Genomic DNA, 14,475 nt, shown 5'->3' with positions numbered 1-14,475 from the left:
AAGAGGAAGAAGAAAGTGAAACGCAATCGCAGAAACTATGAACGTGCCAATGAAGAGAACCAAAAAGATGATGGAACATTCTAGAGAAACACTTACCTACAAAGCACAGATAAATGGCGCTATATAGCGCTCAGGTAGCGCCATACTGTAATGTATGCACGCAATACGCAGAGAATAGAACCCATTTATTTTGATGGGTGCGTTCATAGTTCCGTATTTTGCACGCGCATTTCAGTTGCACTAAAAAACTACTACTTTTCTGTGCAGAAGTCAATGCGGATGTGCAAATGTGCGAGCAAAAGGCAAGGAGATTCATAATGCGCAACATAATTCTGCTGGAAAAAAAAAACGTCTGGTATTCATTAGACAAATTAGTCATTTGAAGCAATGCGGCTTTGTTTGCGGTGCGCAAATGAACGGAAAAAGTACAAAAAAATACGCCAATATGCGTGCAAAAAAAGCCTTGTTCAGGCTTAAACAGATGAACGTGTTTGCGCATTTTATTTGCGCCAAAAAATCATGCTCACAAAATGTGACAAAGCGAACATATTGAAATCAATGGGTTCGCTTTTCTATGGGTGTTTCTCACACGCAAATCGGGAAAAGATAGGACATGCCCTATCCTTCTGCATGATACGCAGAAAGCTGCCACAGAAGGTTAAGACAATCAAGGGGAAGGGGATGACCGGCGGACAACCCTTGCTCATGTGTAAGTACGCTCCACTGCGCTAGTTGTGTCCACCTCCATTCACTGAGCGATGATCTTCCTGTGAAAAGTACAAGAACGATTCTCGCTGGGACGGCTGTTGGACGCTTCAGTGCCTGACTGTGTAAAATGGGCTTTAAAAAGGCCCTACAGCACTGTATATAGCATATACTGTCATATAGCACTGAAATAAGTAGTAGTGTCCAGATAAACCGTTACAGGCAGCGGCAAGATACATAGTGTCAAACAAAGCCCATTAGTGTCCTGTCACATTCAGATAGTGTCTGATAAATAGTGTCATACGGTGCCAAGATGAATAGTGTCATACAGTGTCCATATAAAGAGTGTCATATAGAGCCAATATAATGTCAAACACAGCCCAGAGAAAGTGACATACAGCATCTAAATGAACAGTGACATACTGTGCCCAGATAAATGGTACCATATGGTGGGTACCATGATGAATAGTGTCATACAGTGCCCATATAGATAGTGTCATACACTGTCCACATAAATACTGTCATATAGTGCCCATATAGATAGTGTCATACAGTGTCCATATAAACAGTGTCATATACAGCCAATATAGTGTCAAACACAGCCCAGAGAAAGTGACATACAGCATCTAAATGAACAGTGATATACTGTGCCCAGATAAATGGTACCATATGGTGCCATGATGAATAGTGTCATACAGTGTCCATATAAATAGTGTCATACAGTGTCCACATAAATAGTGTCATACAGTGTCCACATAAATAGTGTCATACAGTGTCCATATAAATAGTGTCATACAGTGTCCACATAGTGTCATACAGTGTCCATATAAATGGTGTCATACAGTGTCCACATAAATAGTGTCATACAGTGTCCATATAAATAGTGTCATACAGTGTCCACATAGTGTCATACAGTGTCCATATAAATGGTGTCATACAGTGTCCACATAAATAGTGTCATACAGTGTCCACATAAATAGTGTCATACAGTGTCCATATAAATAGTGTCATACAGTGTCCACATAGTGTCATACAGTGTCCATATAAATGGTGTCATACAGTGTCCACATAAATAGTGTCATACAGTGTCCATATAAATAGTGTCATACAGTGTCCACATAAATAGTGTCATACAGTGTCCATATAAATAGTGTCATACAGTGCCCGCATAAATAGTGTCATACACTGTCCACATAAATAGTGTCATACAGTGTCCATATAAATAGTGTCCTACAGTGTCCACATAAATAGTGTCATACAGTGTCCATATAAATGGTGTCATACAGTGTCCACATAAATAGTGTCATACAGTGTCCACAGAAATAGTGTCATACAGTGTCCATATAAATGGTGTCATACAGTGTCCACATAAATAGTGTCATACAGTGTCCATATAAATAGTGTCATACAGTGTCCACATAAATAGTGTCATACAGTGTCCACATAAATAGTGTCATACAGTGTCCATATAAATAGTGTCATACAGTGTCCACATAAATAGTGTCATACAGTGTCCACATAAATAGTGTCATACACTGTCCATATAAATAGTGTCATACAGTGTCCACATAAATAGTGTCATACAGTGTCCATATAAATAGTGTCATACAGTGTCCACATAAATAGTGTCATACAGTGCCCATATAAATAGTATCATACAGTGTCCACATAAATAGTGTCATACAGTGTCTATATAAATAGTGTCATACAGTGTCCATATAAATGGTGTCATACAGTGTCCACATAAATAGTGTCATACAGTGTCCATATAAATAGTGTCATACACTGTCCACATAAATAGTGTCATACAGTGTGCATATAAATGGTGTCATACAGTGTCCACATAAATAGTGTCATACAGTGTCCATATAAATGGTGTCATACAGTGTCCACATAAATAGTGTCATACAGTGTCCATATAAATAGTGTCATACACTGTCCACATAAATAGTGTCATACAGTGTCCACATAAATAGTGTCATACAGTGTCCATATAAATAGTGTCATACACTGTCCACATAAATAGTGTCATACAGTGTCCACATAAATAGTGTCATACAGTGTCCATATAAATGGTGTCATACAGTGTCCACATAAATAGTGTCATACAGTGTCCATATAAATAGTGTCATACACTGTCCACATAAATAGTGTCATACAGTGTGCATATAAATAGTGTCATACAGTGTCCACATAAATAGTGTCATACAGTGTCCATATAAATAGTGTCATACAGTGCCCACATAGTGTCATACAGTGTCCATATAAATGGTGTCATACAGTGTCCACATAAATAGTGTCATACAGTGTCCATATAAATAGTGTCATACAGTGTCCACATAAATAGTGTCATACAGTGCCCATATAAATAGTGTCATACAGTGTCCACATAAATACTGTCATACACTGTCCACATAAATAGTGTCATACAGTGCCCATATAAATAGTGTCATACAGTGCCCATATAAATAGTATCATACACTGTCCACATAAATACTGTTATACAGTGCCCATATAAATAGTGTCATACAGTGTCCATATAAATAGTATCATACAGTGTCCATATAAAGAGTGTCATACAGTGTCCATATAGATAGTGTCATACAGTGTCCACATAAATACTGTCATACAGTGCCCATATAAATAGTGTCATACAGTGTCCATATAAATAGTGTCATACAGTGTCCACATAAATAGTGTCATATAGTGTCCATATAAATAGTGCCATACAGTGTCCATATAAATAGTGTCATACAGTGTCCACATAACTAGTGTCATACAGTGTCCACATAAATAGTATCATACACTGTCCATATAAATAGTGTCATACAGTGTCCATATAAAGAGTGTCATACAGTGTCCATATAGATAGTGTCATACAGTGCCCACATAAATAGTGTCATACAGTGTCCATATAAATAGTGTCATACAGTGTCCACATAAATAGTGTCATACAGTGTCCATATAAATAGTGCCATACAGTGTCCATATAAAGAGTGTCATACAGTGTCCACATAAATAGTGTCATATAGTGCCCATATAAATAGTGCCATACAGTGTCCATATAAATAGTGTCATACAGTGTCCACATAACTAGTGTCATACAGTGTCCACATAAATAGTATCATACACTGTCCATATAAATAGTGTCATACAGTGTCCACATAAATAGTGTCATACAGTGTCCACATAACTAGTGTCGTACACTGTCCACATAAATACTGTCATACAGTGCCCATATAAATAGTGTCATACAGTGTCCACATAAATAGTATCATACACTGTCCATATAAATAGTGACATACAGTGCCCACATAAATAGTGTCATACAGTGTCCATATAAATAGTGTCATACAGTGTCCACATAAATAGTGTCATACAGTGTCCATATAAATAGTGTCATACAGTGCCCATATAAATAGTATCATACAGTGTCCACATAAATAGTGTCATACAGTGTCCACATAAATAGTGTCATACAGTGCCCATATAAATAGTGTCATACAGTGTCCACATAAATAGTGTCATACAGTGTCCATATAAATAGTGTCATACAGTGTCCACATAAATAGTGTCATACAGTGTCCATATAAATAGTGTCATACAGTGCCCATATAAATAGTATCATACAGTGTCCACATAAATAGTGTCATACAGTGTCCATATAAATGGTGTCATACAGTGTCCACATAAATAGTGTCATACAATGTCCATATAAATGGTGTCATACAGTGTCCACATAAATAGTGTCATACAGTGTCCATATAAATAGTGTCATATAGTGTCCATATAAATGGTGTCATACAGTGTCCATATAAATGGTGTCATACAGTGTCCACATAAATAGTGTCATACAGTGTCCATATAAATAGTGTCATACAGTGTCCATATAAAGAGTGTCATACAGTGTCCATATAAATAGTGTCATATAGTGTCCACATAAATAGTGTCATACAGTGTCCATATAAATAGTGTCATACAGTGTCCATATAAATAGTGCCATACAGTGTTCATATAAAGAGTGTCATACAGTGTCCACATAACCAGTGTCATACAGTGTCCACATAAATAGAGTCATACAGTGCCCATATAAATAGTGTCATACAGTGCCCATATAAATAGTATCATACAGTGTCCATATAAATGGTGTCATACAGTGTCCACATAAATACTGTCATACAGTGTCCATATAAAGAGTGTCATACAGTGTCCACATAAATAGTGTCATACAGTGTCCATATAAATAGTGCCATACAGTGTTCATATAAAGAGTGTCATACAGTGTCCACATAACCAGTGTCATACAGTGTCCACATAAATAGAGTCATACAGTGCCCATATAAATAGTGTCATACAGTGCCCATATAAATAGTATCATACAGTGTCCATATAAATGGTGTCATACAGTGTCCACATAAATACTGTCATACAGTGTCCATATAAAGAGTGTCATACAGTGTCCACATAACTAGTGTCATACAGTGTCCATATAAAGAGTGTCATACAGTGTCCATATAGATAGTGTCATACAGTGCCCACATAAATAGTGTCATACAGTGTCCATATAAATAGTGTCATACAGTGTCCACATAAATAGTGTCATACAGTGTCCATATAAATAGTGCCATACAGTGTCCATATAAAGAGTGTCATACAGTGTCCACATAAATAGTGTCATATAGTGCCCATATAAATAGTGCCATACAGTGTCCATATAAATAGTGTCATACAGTGTCCACATAACTAGTGTCATACAGTGTCCACATAAATAGTATCATACACTGTCCATATAAATAGTGTCATACAGTGTCCACATAAATAGTGTCATACAGTGTCCACATAACTAGTGTCGTACACTGTCCACATAAATACTGTCATACAGTGCCCATATAAATAGTGTCATACAGTGTCCACATAAATAGTATCATACACTGTCCATATAAATAGTGACATACAGTGCCCACATAAATAGTGTCATACAGTGTCCATATAAATAGTGTCATACAGTGTCCACATAAATAGTGTCATACAGTGTCCATATAAATAGTGTCATACAGTGCCCATATAAATAGTATCATACAGTGTCCACATAAATAGTGTCATACAGTGTCCACATAAATAGTGTCATACAGTGCCCATATAAATAGTGTCATACAGTGTCCACATAAATAGTGTCATACAGTGTCCATATAAATAGTGTCATACAGTGTCCACATAAATAGTGTCATACAGTGTCCATATAAATAGTGTCATACAGTGCCCATATAAATAGTATCATACAGTGTCCACATAAATAGTGTCATACAGTGTCCATATAAATGGTGTCATACAGTGTCCACATAAATAGTGTCATACAATGTCCATATAAATGGTGTCATACAGTGTCCACATAAATAGTGTCATACAGTGTCCATATAAATAGTGTCATATAGTGTCCATATAAAGAGTGTCATACAGTGTCCATATAAATGGTGTCATACAGTGTCCATATAAATGGTGTCATACAGTGTCCACATAAATAGTGTCATACAGTGTCCATATAAATAGTGTCATACAGTGTCCATATAAAGAGTGTCATACAGTGTCCATATAAATAGTGTCATATAGTGTCCACATAAATAGTGTCATACAGTGTCCATATAAATAGTGTCATACAGTGTCCATATAAATAGTGCCATACAGTGTTCATATAAAGAGTGTCATACAGTGTCCACATAACCAGTGTCATACAGTGTCCACATAAATAGAGTCATACAGTGCCCATATAAATAGTGTCATACAGTGCCCATATAAATAGTATCATACAGTGTCCATATAAATGGTGTCATACAGTGTCCACATAAATACTGTCATACAGTGTCCATATAAAGAGTGTCATACAGTGTCCACATAACTAGTGTCATACAGTGTCCACATAAATAGTGTCATACAGTGCCCATATAAATAGTGTCATACAGTGTCCATATAAATAGTATCATACAGTGTCCATATAAAGAGTGTCATACAGTGTCCATATAGATAGTGTCATACAGTGTCCACATAAATAGTGTCATACACTGTCCATATAAATAGTGTCATACAGTGTCCATATAAAGAGTGTCATACAGTGTCCACATAAATAGTGTCATACAGTGCCCATATAAATAGTGTCATACAGTGTCCATATAAATAGTGCCATACAGTGTCCATATAAAGAGTGTCATACAGTGTCCACATAAATAGTGTCATACAGTGTCCATATAACTAGTGTCATACAGTGTCCACATAGTGTCATACAGTGTCCACATAAATAGTGTCATACAGTGTCCACATAACTAGTGTCATACAGTGTCCATATAAATAGTGTCATACAGTGCCCATATAAATAGTGTCATACAGTGCCCATATAAATAGTGCCATACAGTGCCCATATAAATAGTGTCATACAGTGTCCATATAAAGAGTGTCATACAGTGCCCATATAAATAGTGTCATACAGTATCCACATAAATACTGTCATACAGTGCCCATATAAATAGTGCCATACAGTGTCCATATAAATAGTGTCATACAGTGTCCATATAAATAGTGTCATACAGTGTCCACATAGTGTCATACAGTGTCCATATAAATAGTGCCATACAGTGTCCATATAAATAGTGTCATACAGTGTCCACATAACTAGTGTCATACAGTGTCCACATAAATAGTGTCATACAGTGCCCACATAAATAGTGTCATACACTGTCCATATAAAGAGTGTCATACAGTGTCCATATAAATAGTGTCATACAGTGTCCACATAAATAGTGTCATATAGTGTCCATATAAATAGTGTCATACAGTGTCCATATAGTGTCATACACTGTCCATATAAAGAGTGTCATACAGTGTCCACATAAATAGTGTCATACAGTGTCCACATAAATAGTGTCATACAGTGCCCATATAAATAGTGTCATACAGTGTCCACATAAATAGTGTCATACAGTGCCCATATAAATAGTATCATACAGTGTCCATATAAATAGTATCATACAGTGTCCATATAAATAGTGTCATAGACTGTCCACATAAATAGTGTCATACAGTGCCCATATAAATAGTGTCATACAGTGCCCATATAAATAGTGTCATACAGTGTCCATATAAATAGTGTCATACAGTGTCCACATAACTAGTGTCATACAGTGTCCACATAACTAGTGTCATACAGTGTCCACATAAAGAGTGTCATACAGTGTCCACATAACTAGTGTCATACAGTGTCCACATAAATAGTGTCATACACTGTCCATATAGATAGTGTCATACAGTGTCCATATAGATAGTGTCATACAGTCCCCATATAAATAGTGTCATACAGTGCCCATATAAATAGTGTCATACACTGTCCACATAAAGAGTGTCATACAGTGTCCACATAACTAGTGTCATACAGTGTCCACATAACTAGTGTCATACAGTGTCCACATAAATAGTGTCATACACTGTCCATATAAATAGTGTCATACAGTGACCATATAGTGTCATACAGTGTCCATATAGATAGTGTCATACACTGTCCATATAAATAGTGCCATACAGTGCCAAGATAAAGCTTCTTCCAGTGCCAAGTCCAAATAAACAGCATCATATAGCATCCAAATAAGTAGATACAGTGCCTAGATAGATAGTTGTGCCATACAGCATCCAGATAATCCAGACTATCCAGGACTAGAAGTAGGACATACAACCTCCAGATAAGGCATGCTGATAATTAGTGCACAGAGTGCCAGTTTCCTGTTAATGCCATGCATGCCCCATTGTGCTACATAGTACCCACTGACTACCATAAATATCCATGCAGTGATCTGTAGGTGTCATACAGTGCCCCATAAGTGCTACGCAGGGCCCTGCACAGTACTGGTAGGTATAAGGGCTCACTAACATGGCGCGGTGCTACAGCTGCGTTTTTTCACACACGTATAACTCGTATGAAAAAAATGCAGCATGTTCTATTTTTGTGTGTTTTACACGTTAATGGGGATTTACCAAATACAGCAAATGTGTGTTCCATGTGTATTTGCTGTGTACTGTGTACTGTGCGTGTGCAAAATACACGGGCCACATACACTTGTGTGAGAACTAAGGCAGTGCTACATGCCCAATAAGGGTCACAGTGAATATACCAGTGCCACACAGTGACTCTTATATGCCACAGAAGTGGATTGCTGCTAGTGAGTACGGATGACATTTTCTGCGGCTCTGTGTATTAGATTGTATCACTGGGAAGAGAAGCGACAGTACGGTAAGTGAGTCCAACCCAAATACCGCGATATGAAATGTATCAGCAGATCAAATTTGACTGCAAGTAATAATAATCTTTATTTATATAGCACCAACATATTCCGCAGCGCTTACATTACAGGGGAAATAACACAAAACAATGGTTACATGAAGTAATCAATTAATGGAAACAATAGGGGTGAGGGTCCTGCTCCAACGAGCTTACATACTACAGATAATGAGGGATACAGAAGGTAAAGGGGCTGGAGATGTGCACGGTATGGTGAGGTGGAAAGTGAGGGATGCTTTACACACAGACAATGGTCAGGCTGTGTAGTGGCTGAATCGGTATGACTACAGGGGCAGTTGATGACGGCTAGCAGGGATTGCAGTCAGTAGGTCAGGGAGCATGTTATCAGGCAGAGTGCAGAGAGGTTTGGTTTAGGGGATGTGGTATGCCTCCCTGAAGACGTGTGTTTTTAGAGCACGCCTGAAGTTTTGTGTGTCGGGGATTGCCCAGATAGTTTGCGTAGCGCGTTCCAGAGGGCTGTTGCTGCTCTGGAGAAGTCTTGGAGGCGGTTTGAATTAAAGGGGCACTTAATCTGATTTCGTTAGTGGAGGGCGCGGGCTGGCTGGTGGATTGAGATGAGGGCAGCAATGTAGGGCGGTGTAGTGCTGTGGAGGGCTTTATGGATGAAGGTAGTGAGTTTGAATTGAATTCTATCTTTGACGGGCAGCCAGTGCAGAGACTGGCACAGGGCAGAGGCGTCCGAGTAGCGGCTGGACAGGAAGATGAGCCTGGCTGCCGCATTCAGGATGGATTGGAGGGGGTAGAGTCTGGCGCAGGGGAGGCCGATCAGCAACGAGTTGCAATAATCGAGGCGAGAGTGGATGAGGGCGACAGTGAGCGTTTTTAACGTGTCCACAGTGAGAAAAGGGCGGATGAGATGTTCTTGAGGTGCAACAAATAAGTGAAAGAGAGCAAACTGAGGAGCTCAGGTATAACTCCGGTCCTATGAATATTAACGATGATGTATAATCGCACACACGCGTCAGCATTTCCATTTGGTCCTCTTATTACTGTAACGAGACGGATGCAGCTGATTCTGGGATCACTTCCAGCCGTTGTCCCGGGAGCGGAGGCCTCAGCTGGACGCTTGCAGGTTTCCTATGGCGTCTTATTGTGATGAGTGATGTGAATTACATGATTACTTCTCTCCGGTCCTCGTCTTCTTCCAGCACTAATTACAAGGCACACTTTACACTTTGCAAATTTAATTTATTTAAAAAGGTTTTTCTTAGTTATGGAGATTTAAAGAGGCGCTGACTAAAACCAAAGGAGGGCGTGTGACATCCTCAAAAAGGTTTTCATTACAGGTACTTCAGTGCTGCTGTGATGATGGCATCCCCAGTTTTTAACCCCCTGGGTGCTGATTATTTCTGAGCCTTATATGCAAATGAGGGCTAAATGTGTCAAGGGGGCGGATACCGGCACTCTGATACTACGGGGGGGGCAGACCTTGCAGCTCTGATACTGACCAATTAGTCATCCACCAGCAAGACGTATACAGACTGGGGCCAACACACCCCTAAGGTCCGCCTGGCCACATCAGCTTTTTACTCTATTTTACAGCCTCTTATGAAGCCCCATAAATCATTCTCCTCCAGACTTTGTCTCCTCCTCTCTGATGTTCCAAGGTGCTGCTGTCAATCTATTGGTGCCCCTGCAACATAACCACTTAGTTCAGCTATTGTATTTATGTTATGAGCTTGGTTCTGGTGCTGTATTTATATACTGGGCTCGGTTATGGTTCTGTATTTATGTTATGAGCTTTGTTCTAGTGCTATATTTCTGTTATGAGCTTGGTTTTGGTGCTATATTGATGTCATGAGTTTGGTTCTGATGCTATATTTATGTTATGAACTTTGTTCTGGTGCTGTATTTATGTCATGAGCTTGGTTCCAGTGCTATATTTATGTTATGAGCTCTGTTCTGGTGCTGTATTTATAATGAACTTGGTTCTGGTACTGTATTTATGTTATGAATAGAGATGAGCGAGTATACTCGCTAAGGCGCTACTCGCTCGAGTAATGTGCCTTAGCCGAGTATCTCCCCGCTCGTCCCTAAAGATTCGGGGGCCAGCAGGGGGCGGGGAGGAACGGAGGGGAGATCTCTCTCTCCCTCTTTTCCCCCCGCTCTCCCCTGCTCCCCGCCGCAACTCACCTGTCAGCCGCGGCGGCCCCCGAATCTTTAGGGACGAACGGGGTGATACTCGGCTAAGGCACATTACTCGAGCGAGTAGTGCCTTAGCGAGTATACTCGCTCATCTCTAGTTATGAACTTTGTTCTGGTGCTGTATTTATGTCATGAGCTTGGTTCCAGTGCTATATTTATGTTATGAGCTCTGTTCTGGTGCTGTATTTATTATGACTTTGGTTCTGGTGCTGTAAATATGTTATGAGCTTTGTTCTGGGGCTGTATGTATATACTAGGCTTGGTTCTGGTACTGTATTTATGTTATGAGCTTGGTTGTAGTGCTGTATTTATTTATTGATCTGTTCTGCTGTGGGTACACTGCTATCCTGCTTCTCTCTGCACAAGCAATATATATCATATTTTCTTATGATTCGGAGGACACGCAAATACAAACTCTGCACAGGGGGGCCATCTAAACTACGGCTGGCACTGTCCAGAGGTATGCTGGGAAGGAGCTGAAATAGAGGAGAGAAACGCTCAGCTGCACGACCACCCACCCCTCCCAGGAGCTGGAGCAAGGCTCAGAAATTTGCAGGAGCCAAGCTTCCAACACAGCAAGAAGCAGTAAGTATGACAAACTCCTTACAATGAGCATTTTTTTGCCTTGGCGCTCAGCATCTCTCCCCTTCTTCCTCTGCAGCGGCTCCTTCCTCCGGATACTGGACTTTCTTCCACTGCTGTCCTGCACTCAGGCTGCTTTGCCAATAAGTTTCTGCTGCAGTAGCCAATCTGACACTGTCCATGCTGATTGCATAGTGTCAGAGTTGGTAGGTACACTCCCCTCTGAATTGGAGCACTGGTGTCTGCCCCCTTGACATAGCCAACCCTCATTTCCCTACAGGGCTCAGAAAAAATCAGCACAGATTTTTGGGAAATGGGGGATAATAAAGTGTCCCACCAATAAGGATGGAAACATTTGGAGGTATGTAATAACGCCAAACTCACCTTCCTGAGGAGGAAGCAGATCCGCTCAATGTTTCTCAGCCGTTCCCTCTGTAATAGAGAAGTGAGAGTATAAAATCAGGAGTGAAAGGTGTTTATTACACAATAGAAGACATGTCTTAGCCAATAACTCCTTAAAGGAGTTGTGTCCTCATGCTGTTGGTGAGAGTGGAGATCATAAGAAGTTTCACTCATCCTGGAGGACTTGTCTCTGCATCCGCCCGACAGCAGGAAGAGGACCCAGCCGCTCGTCATGGGAATGGGGGTCCGTTTCTACACACAGGGTAATCATAATTAAAGTATCCCCATTGAAAGATGTCTAGAGAGACATCTACTGAGAGTAAATGAACCAAACTTGGTGATAATACTATCCAGGATATGCGGAAGCGATATGTGAAAAAAAAAAATAGCTACAAATCTCACTGCCAGAAACAGGATTTTCAGTTCTGTTGACTGGGGCATGTCTGACTGTCTTGAAGCAGCATGCGCACCACTTGCCGATTTTCCATAAACCTTTCAACAGCTGTAGCAACATTTTCTGTTGGTTGTTGAGATTTGTCTTTTCACATAGATCGTTTCCGCACATCCTGGATAGTATTACTACCACGTTTGGTTCAGTTATGTCCAGTAGATGTCTCTCTAGACATCTCTGAATAAGGACATTTTAATTAGGACTACTGTATTGGAGTTCAAAGCGGACCATTACTACTAGGTGGAGGCACAAAAGGGGGCATTATTATTGTATAGGAACACAAAGGGAGGCATTGTATGCAGGCACTATTGTCATGGGTCAGCCAGGTTCTTGGATGGATCGACATGGAAAAAGAAAGGTGTATTGACCAGAGTGCTGACCCAAGGTATCAGAGGTCTGAGAGAGGCACTGGAAGAACTCCCGATGTCACGTCTGTCTCCTGAGACCTGTGGTTCTGCAGGTGCTTTGGAGTTCTCCTGCTCAGGTGTGGGGGGTTATGCGGGCTGGGCGTGTGTGTGTCTTCAGTCTACCAATCACTCTAGGTCAGTACACATAAAGCTGTCTTCCCAGGTGTGGGTGTGGTCAGCTGTCTTCCCAGGTGTGGGTGTGGTCAGCTGTCTTCCCAGGTGTGGGTGTGGTCAGCTGTTTTCCCAGGTGTGGGTGTGGTCAGCTGTCTTCCCAGGTGTAAGTGTGGTCAGCTGTCTTCCCAGGTGTGGGTGTGGTCAGCTGTCTTCCCAGGTGTAAGTGTGGTCAGCTGTCTTCCCAGGTGTAAATGTGGTCAGCTGTCTTCCCAGGTGTGGGTGTGGTCAGCTGTCTTCCCAGGTGTGGGTGTGGTCAGCTGTCTTCCCAGGTGTGGGTGTGGTCAGCTTTCTCTGTTCTCATTCTCTCTCTCTCTGTGGTGTGAGCAGGTTCTATGTGTGGTGGCTGCAAGAAAGGTTTGTGTCTTGTGGCTTTGTTTGGTTATGTCGCTGGACTCCTGGTTAGTGTAGGGACTAGCAGTATTGCCGGGAGCCATGATGTGGCCCGCTAGCTTCCATATTTTGGCCAAAATGTCAACAAATACCTGGCATTTATAGCATTAACATCTGCTACTAGTGTTTACATATTGGCTGCTGTATGGTGCGATTATGGCTCTGTGTGTCTTCTTATCATGTCCAGTTGTCCCTGTTGGTGGTAGCATGTGTATGCGTCCTAGCCTGTGTGTGTGGGTTCCTAGGGGCAGCAAGGGCCCAGATCCGAAGACCGTTGGGCCGCTCCCTATTGGGGCAATGTCCCCGCTCAGGTAGGTCCTTTGTCATAATTTCTTTATAGTAGATAGGGAGAGGTGTTAATTTGGTGGTTGTTTCTCCTGGCGTTCCCTATTCTTTGGTAAGATTCGTGTGGACCCGGTGCCAGCCACGGTGTTTCTTGAATGCCAGTTGGGTGATGAGTGCTGCCCTTTCCCCTTGTACAGTGGGTGTAGTGGCTCCAATCCAGTGTTGGTAAGACATAACACCCGATTACATGGCTTTTTTGGTTGCAACCAGTGCGGCGGTAAATAAGCAGGAGTTGGCCACATGCTTGTAAAACTTGATTAATAGAAGGACATAGTCCAGTAGTTAGTTTTGGATTCACAGGCCAGATGGCACTGGTGATTGTCTCTCACATTGGCGCTTTCTTGAAGCTGCTTGTGCTCACAAGTAGATCCGCCTTGCCACACACTGTGGCCAACTCAGGTGGCAGCAACTTAGGAACTCTGGTTTTCAATCTTAACCCCTCCAAATGGGGTACAGGCTTTGCTGCGGAGGACCAGGTCATTACATGCACATATAGTTCCAGGCATGTGGTTGCTAATGCTGCACTGGGCCAAGGC

General features: G+C 41.1%; 1 protein-coding gene across 1 annotated transcript in view; it reads right to left on the bottom strand.

Annotated features, from left to right (window-relative positions):
• Positions 1–14,475, bottom strand: part of CNIH3 (cornichon family AMPA receptor auxiliary protein 3) — a 98,681-nt gene that overhangs the window by 16,269 nt on the left and 67,937 nt on the right. The window contains exon 3 of the mRNA XM_066594466.1: positions 12,155–12,202. Within this exon, the coding sequence (XP_066450563.1) occupies positions 12,155–12,202 (48 nt within the window). The remainder of the gene's footprint in view (positions 1–12,154; positions 12,203–14,475) is intronic.

This window comes from Eleutherodactylus coqui, chromosome 3, assembly GCF_035609145.1.
Source record: "Eleutherodactylus coqui strain aEleCoq1 chromosome 3, aEleCoq1.hap1, whole genome shotgun sequence".
Classification (NCBI taxonomy): domain Eukaryota; kingdom Metazoa; phylum Chordata; class Amphibia; order Anura; family Eleutherodactylidae; genus Eleutherodactylus; species Eleutherodactylus coqui.
Note: the sequence above shows the minus strand (reverse complement) of the source record. Positions and strands in the feature narration are given on the sequence as shown.